This window comes from Pteropus vampyrus, unplaced genomic scaffold, assembly GCF_000151845.1.
Source record: "Pteropus vampyrus isolate Shadow unplaced genomic scaffold, Pvam_2.0 Scaffold135, whole genome shotgun sequence".
Taxonomy (NCBI): Eukaryota; Metazoa; Chordata; class Mammalia; order Chiroptera; family Pteropodidae; genus Pteropus; species Pteropus vampyrus.
The window spans coordinates 522,417-530,254 of NW_011888916.1; the positions used below are offsets into that span (position 1 = coordinate 522,417).

Consider the following 7,838-nt stretch of genomic DNA (forward strand, 5'->3'; position numbering starts at 1 on the left):
ATGTCTGAAGCTACAGCAATCACCCTATAACCATGAGGTACACATGTGAGGGCCAAACCTAGGGTTTAAAGTATGATAGAGAAAGATGGAAGGAACCTGTATCTTTGATGCCTTTGTTGAACACTGAGCCAATGCCAATAGATACTCCCCTTCAGACTTACTACATGAGAAAAATAACTTTATGTTTGTTTAAGCCACCGTTGCTCGGGTTCTATTTCTGGCAATGGAACATCTTTCTAAATGATACTACCAATAAGACTGACATGGTACTCTTGAGAGATTTTTGTCTAGTTGGAAGGAGATGGACATGTAAACAAACATGAACTTGTAAAACATTTACTTTGTGGAACTGTACAAGGTGAGGTAATTGACCCATGAAGGAGTCTCTAGTTGCATACTGGTTTCTGGCTTAGGCAGTGGGTCGATGGCTGCCGCACTAACTAAGATAGTAAACCTAGGAAGTGGAGTCATTTATGGGGCAAAGAGATTTGTTTTACTGGGTATGTGAGTTTTAGGTACTTGTAGGACACCTAGGGGGAGGGATCTAGATATAGGAGGATATATGGATCTGAACTCAAGGGAGGAGATCGTGCTGGAGTATAGAATGGATGTCATCAGCGTGCACATATGAGTGAAGCCTCAGAGTGAAAGTGTATTGAGCTCTTTTTTCAGGCTTTATGCTAAGTGCTTCATATCATTACCATCATCATCATCACCTAGCTAACACTTACTAAGCACTTACTACATGCCAATTCAACTTCAAAGTGCTTTACCTGCATTATCTCATTCAATTCTTACAACGAAGAAAGGGGAAGTTCCAGTTTTAGTTATTATATAACTGAGGGTTGGAGAAATTAATTTGCCCTAGGTCGTACTGCTAGTGAGTTGTGAAACCAAAAACACTTAAGGAGTTTGTAGAATGAGAGAAAGCAAAGGATGCAGCCATAGGGGCATCATGATTTTCTTCTCTCTCTCCCTCCCTCCCTCGCTCCTTCCTTCCCTTTTTTAATTTAAGATACAGCCTTTATTCAACATGAAATGGAATAAGAGGAGATACTACAGCTCCAGCTCCTGGGGTGGCTTCATAGACTCCATTGCCATGCTCCAAAAAAATGATTTTCTTTCTTTAAAAAAAATTAAAAACAATTTTTAAATTTAATTTTAAAAATTAAGGTATCATGTACATTGAATGTTATGCACAATTTATATGCTCAAAGAATTTTTACAATGTGAACACATTAGTGTTAATAACCACTATCCAGATTAAGACATAAAATATTACCAACACCCCCAGAAGCATTATTTATGCTGCCCTGGCCCCTCATCATTCCCTGTTCCCTACCCAAAGATAACCATAACTTTGACTTCACCAGAGATTAGTTTTGCTTTGAACATCAACACTTAAAAGAGTGGGAAAGATGAGCTTAAAAAATGACTAAGATAAACTGGTCAGAGAAACCAGAGGATATCAAGACAATTTATCTTGGTTCCACCTATTACCAATTGAAAGCTAGTGATACAAAGTAGCAGCAATCTTGGAAAATCCTCTAGGGTAGGAGGAAATGTAACAAGATCAAATTCATGGAGTAGTTGGTAGTGACAGCAGTACTAGTAATTGCATCCATGTCCAGGACAGTGGAATTGGTGAGGTGAGCTGCAGCAAGGACAGTGGTAAATTCTATGGCATGATTTGGGGTGATTTTTCTCATTATGTATCATTCAAGTTGGATCCTTCGCACTCGGAGTAATTTGGTGAGCTTTTACTAGGTCAATGAAAAAAACATTATCATTGCGAAAGACTATTGGTTGCTTACCAAATGGTCATTCTCTTGTCTTTTAAAAAGAATTCTGTTTTGTGGGGGGAAGGTGAAGGAAGCATGTGCCCAGCCCCAGGAGATATATCATGATTGGTCCACGTTCGTACCATTGTATATAATACCATCCTCTTCCCCCAACATGTATTAACTCATCTACATAACAATCCTGCAAGCCTAGTATTATCTATTCCATTTTACTGATGGGAAATCCTAGGCACAGAGGAGCACTGGTATGGAACACAAATCTGACTCCAAAGCTCTTTCCAGTACACTACAGCATTAGTCATGTATGGGTAATTTTGTATATTTTTTATGACTCTGGCTTTGGTTATTCTTCTTTTCTATTTGACCTATCGGAGTGTTCCATAGGTCTCCTTCCCCCATCACCCTTGACAATTTGGGAGCTCTTTAATTAAGGCGACTCACTACGTCTCAGGAACTGCTCCTAATGACTTCTAGGAGCCCCCTCATCCCCCAGAAGTGCGTCTAATGACTCCCAGGATCTCCTTCCCAAGAGCTGCTCCTAATGACCCCCAAATCCTTGCTCACTGAGGAACTGCTTCTTAATGACTCTAAGGACATCTCCCATCAGGACCTGTCCTAATGACCCGCAGAGCTCCTTCCCATTCAGGAACTGTTTTCTTCAAGAAATGTCCCCGTTTGCCAGCGAGTGAGGGGGTTCCCAAGGATATGATCTTTCCGTTTTAAAAACGGAGACAGTCTGGGACAAGTTGGTCACTTTATCAGAAACTCCTTGACCTCGGAAGCTGCCCCTAAGGACCCCCCCAGCACACTTCTACCTTGGGCACGGGTCATACTCACCCCCAAAATGCTCTGCCCCACCCAGTCGTTAGAAGTATCCTGCAATAACCTCATCGCCCTTACCCTTCCCAACCATCCCATTTCTAGGCACTCGCCTCTTTCTATCTTGATTAGTTACGGGCGGCCAAAGGCCTGTCTATGATTGGCCAGCTCCGCGATTCAGCCTAGACGCTCAGTGGCCGCGGTCCGGGTGGTACAGCGTTTCCTCCTGGCAACAGCCCGAGCCGACGCTCATAGGCTGAGCAAATTGATAAGCCCAGACTTTGGGGCGACTGCAGCGCGTCCTCATTGGTTGTTTGAAGGCTGATAGCGGCCCTCGGATTGGTTGACTCTTGTAGGGCACTGTGCGGCTGCGCGGAGGCCGACTTTAGAGGAGGCGGAGTTTTGTCCTTTGCGAGATGGAAAAGCAGTAAGATCGGTTAGTGGCGACAGCAGAAGCTGGGTCTTAGGCCTGCCGGGACGGTGGGGTTTAGGTGAGAACCATAGGGTTTTGGAATCTTTTAGGTGTGTGGCTGATGTGGCCTTGACCGTGAGCTCTTGTGGGGGAGGGGGGGGTGACACCAGCGGTAAGTGATGGGCACGGTTCTCAGCCAATGGAAGCGGGTGATTCTAAAATGGGTCCTGATATTGGTCTTTTCCAATTACTTATGGCCAATGGACGTCGGGGAAGGGGGGCGGGTCTACTGGGCCTTATTTTCTTCCTGCGGCCGGGCCCCACTCGCCTGGGCAGCGGGGCCGGGAGGGGCCGCACCTTTACCCGGTGAGGTTCAGGGACCTTGGGAGCTGGGGGCTGCCTTGGGAGAGATACCGGTGGGAGCCGCTGTGAAGGGAGGGGGCGGGAGTTTGAAATGGTTGTTAACAATAGCTACCTCTATTGAGTGATTAAGTACCGGGCCTAGTGCTTAGCGTTTCGCTTGCATCATCTGAGTTAATCACAGCAACTCTGCCAGCAATGAGGTTCGGATCCCCATCTTACAGGTGGAGAAACTGAGGCTCTGACAACTCACACAGCCAAGGTCACACAGCTAGTAAATGGCAGAGACCGGGTCTGTATTCAGAGTTTCTTTGACTCCAGAGCCGGTGCTCTTAAGCCACTAGGCTTTGATGCTAGCTAGATAGGAGAAGGAAGGTGTCAGGGAACAGGAGCTTTCCCCAGTGACTAGATTGGGGGAAGGGCATTCTAAGGTCGAAGAAAAGGAATGAGCAACTGAGGTGAGGCCGAGGAAATAAGTTATTCAACAGTTACTGAGCGCCTACTCTGTGCCTGGTATTGTTCTAGGTTCTAGGCATGCAAAGATGAATAAGGCCAGAGGCGATGGACTTTAACACTGGGCTTGGGCACTAACGCTCTTCACATGATTGTATCTTTGATAAAATTTGCAAAAGTAAGATATTTTGTATTCTTTTTTAAAAAGAGGGTCTTCAAAATTAAACGTCAAGTTCCTCCACACTTGAATCTGCCCTTGTAAAGGGCTTAGTCTAGGTGGAGATTATGATGTATAGGCAGCACACAGTAATGGAAGGAGCACCGGGAGGGCATTACAGGACTGTGGGCAAATTACCTGGTATGTAAAATAGGAATAACTATACCTGCCATGCAAAGTTTTCTCAAAGTGCATGAAAAGTTCCTGGCCGGGAACACACTTTATTTTTGGTGAAATGGAGGCTTGAGAGATGTGTGTGTGTGTGTGTTGTGGCGGGGGAGGCTGTCTTCTCTCTTAGGCAGTTTTGCTCTATGCAGTATTCCCAGTATATCATTAGATAGTTGGTAGATTGGAGGCAGTTTCCTCCCTTCTGAACTCTCCACCTTTGAAGGGCACTCTTGGAGCTGAAGTGCCATGGCTTTGGGGCCCAGATTGGGAGAGTTCTAGAGTTTCCTAGAGGAAGGGACATACGTTTTTGCTTCTAAATTGGTTCCTTTTAGCTAGTATGTTTGGTTCTTAGTTAAAATAGGTTATTGTGGTACCTGGTAATAGGAATGTACCCACTGAGCTGGAGGCCTCATCTAAAAACGAAGTGTTTATTTCCCTTTCAGTCAGTTATGAAGTTTGCCCTGTATTGCCAGTTTATTGCCTGTTTAAATTTTGTCCTTTGAGTTCTGGGTACAGTGCATTTGAATTAGTCTCTAGCTTGACCTCACATTAAGTACTGCTGAAACTGCATTTTGGTTTAGGTATGAGAACAATTTCACTTTATGGTTTTAAAAATTATAACTCATGCTACTAATATCAGAGTACTTTTTAACCCATAAACTTTATAATCTTGTAACCAAATAACTTTACTTAGGAATGCAGAATCCTCTTTTAAAGCTCTGCCATATAAGGGAGCCCATAGGTTGCTTTTTAAATTGGATTGTAGTATATTATGTTTAATAATCTGAGAAGCAATTAGCAATGTGTCAATAAGAGCAACGTGAAAAGATAAGGGTAAAATATGGGCAGAGCAGCTGTATTGTTAGATAGGACTAACAATCAAATAATTACAATTTCCCTTTTTTGAGCTGAAACAGTATCTCCATTTAAATGAGTTTTGAATACCTGCAATTTTGATACCTCGGGTTCTTTTAAACATAGCCTTTTCTATCCGTATTTCTAGTTCATTTAGATAACTTATCTAGAGGCATTCCAGGTGTGAGGTCTTAATGCTTCTTCATGATTTCTACATCATCTTTTACTGTTTTCAGAACTGACATTTCTAGCATTTAACTTTAATTATATTTTGTATAATTTTATACTCTTAATGTATTCCTTCAGATTCCTGCCTGACCAAAGTGACCTCAAAAAGGAGATAAAATGGCTTCCGAATCCGAAACCCTGAATCCCAGTGCTCGGATAATGACCTTTTATCCAACTATGGAGGAGTTCCGGAACTTTAGTCGATACATTGCCTTCATTGAATCCCAAGGAGCTCATCGGGCTGGCCTGGCCAAGGTGAGGGGTGGGCTTTCAGCATGGTTTTTGTGACAGGGCAGCAGTAAGACTTCCTAAGTGAAGGCTAGAAGAACTGAGTTTTACTGAAAGCCAGGCAAGGTGAAGAGCTGAGTGTGTGCTGTCCTATTTGCAAGTTAATTCCTTTCGTTAACATCTGAAGCATCTCTCTTTTAGATAGGAAGAGAGCTGCTTTCAGTCTTTAAAAGGGAGAGGAAAAAGCCATTGTCTCAGGGTCACTTGCTATGATGCTTCCTCTGTGGAAATGGTGCTTGAGTGTTTTTATCTGTCATTGAGTGCTTGTGCCATCCAACTTCTCTTGTTCTCATTTCACTCTCAGCCAGCACTCTGACAGTCACCTGGCTTCCTATGTGGACTTTCTGTTAGGCTGAGAGAGAATCAACTCTTCAACCTCCCTTCTTGGTATCCAGATAAGATACTGGGGCTGCGAACAAGTATTACTTACCTTAGGGCATGGCAACTAGGCAGCTAGTTCACGGCAGAACTGGATCAAAGTTAGCATGACAGTGTGACTTGCTGTGTTTGAGTGAGCATGGTTAAAGTAAGTTCCTAGTAAAATTGACTGTTAGGTTGGATAACAGCCCACAAATGTCCTGAATGCTCACCGGCTTGATAGTTTCTGATCTTTCTCATTGTTTCTTGTGTTCCCTACAGGTCGTTCCTCCAAAGGAGTGGAAGCCTCGAGCGTCCTATGATGATATTGATGATCTGGTCATTCCTGCTCCTATCCAGCAGCTGGTGACTGGGCAGTCTGGCCTCTTCACTCAGTACAACATACAGAAGAAAGCCATGACTGTTCGAGAGTTCCGCAAGATAGCCAATAGTGATAAGTGAGTGAAAATGTGTTTCTTCCTTTATCTGTCATAGTGTCTGGTACCTAACATCTCATCCTCAGCTCTCTGCAAGACTGCTCCTGGCCTACTGAAGACCAGTTTCCTCAGCGCTACCTTCTGTCTCCCTTTCTGACCTTTTTATGGATGCATTTTCCTTTCTCAGTTCTGTGTCACAGTCTAAACTTGCCATAAAGTAATCTCATTGTTTTTCCATGAAAAGTAGAATCATTTTCTGACTCTGGTAAGTTGCAGATTTGCAAAGGAGAAAGTTGGAGTTGGTTCAAAAGGGTTTTTTGCCAGATGTATCGATGCCACCTGCTTATCCCAAAGTGGCCTTACTAGTTTAATCTCTTCTTTCAGGGTTTTCTATCTTTAATTATGCCTTAAATCTCACTACCCATCAGGCTGCTATCTCTTTTTCATTTTGACATTAACATAATGTGAATAAACTACCAAGCTGGTTACTATTTTTTTCTCTCATTTACTGCATTTCTGCATTTACTGTACATTCCCATCTCTGTTAGAAATGTCTTTCTTTGTTTAGGCCTGCTATTTTCAGTCATTTTTCTCTACTGTTTTTAACAGCTCTCATTTGACCTCAGATGTCCAGCAAATGAATTTTGTCTTTCCCTCGTCAGCTCTCAGTGCTTCTTCTTAATCCTCTCCCTTGGATCTTCTCCCTTCCTGTGCCACTCCTTAATTTTCAGTTTCCACAAGAATTCTTCCCTCTTTATTGCTTTTTTTTTTTCCTGAGTCTTTTTGATCTACGCATGCCTTATTTCAGCCAGTCAGACGTGCTGTGCCTTCACTGTGAAGGAGCCCAGAGCTAGATCTGTAGCTTGCCGGTTTTCACAGTTTTTCGGCCTGACTTCACGCGCCTTAACATCTCTTTCTCTCACATCGGATCTCGCTCTTTCTATTTCTACGCTTTGCCTTCTTTCCCTTTTGCTCATCACAGTTCTAAATATGGTCTTCCAGTTTTATTGACAACTTACTCTTAAAACATCTATTGCTGGCCAACCCGCTGTCTAATGAGAGAATTTATGTAAAAGCACGTTGAGGAAGTGTGATGTACTCTGTAGATGAAAGGCTGTGTCATCCTTTATGTCTCATTTCTAGCTGTGCACTGGGGCCAAGCAACCTGCTTTGTGTTTCGCATGGGCTTCCACCAGAGGCCCCAGCCTCCTGTGCCGGTCTTCTCTTCTTGGCAACATATGGTAGACCTTTTCTTCTTTCACAGTAACTCTTTTCTTTTTAAATTCACCAGTCTGTGTCTTTTCTTTTCATCCAAAATACAACAAATTCTTTCCCTTGATTTCTATCTGCATAGTCAGCCAGCTTTAAGAAAACCCAGCAGGTAAAATCTAAATTTATAAAGCAGATCAGTTGGAGGTAGAAGAGTTATTTATATTTCCAAA

General features: G+C 43.1%; 1 protein-coding gene across 5 annotated transcripts in view; it reads left to right on the forward strand.

Moving 5' to 3' along the window:
• The first annotated feature begins 2,929 nt into the window (after window positions 1-2,929).
• The window catches only part of KDM4A (lysine demethylase 4A), a 40,129-nt gene continuing 35,220 nt past the window's right edge, over window positions 2,930-7,838 (forward strand). Inside the window, exons 1-3 of one of the 5 annotated variants that reach the window (XM_023535028.1) lie at window positions 2,930-3,057; window positions 5,393-5,569; window positions 6,242-6,417. In XM_023535028.1, coding sequence (XP_023390796.1) covers window positions 5,432-5,569; window positions 6,242-6,417 — 314 coding nt within the window. In that variant the 5' untranslated portion in view covers window positions 2,930-3,057; window positions 5,393-5,431. Of the gene's footprint in view, window positions 3,113-3,301; window positions 3,400-3,920; window positions 4,025-5,392; window positions 5,570-6,241; window positions 6,418-7,838 lie in introns of those variants that run through there. The other 4 variants (XM_023535026.1, XM_011367525.2, XM_023535027.1 and 1 more) reach the window with 4 other exon arrangements.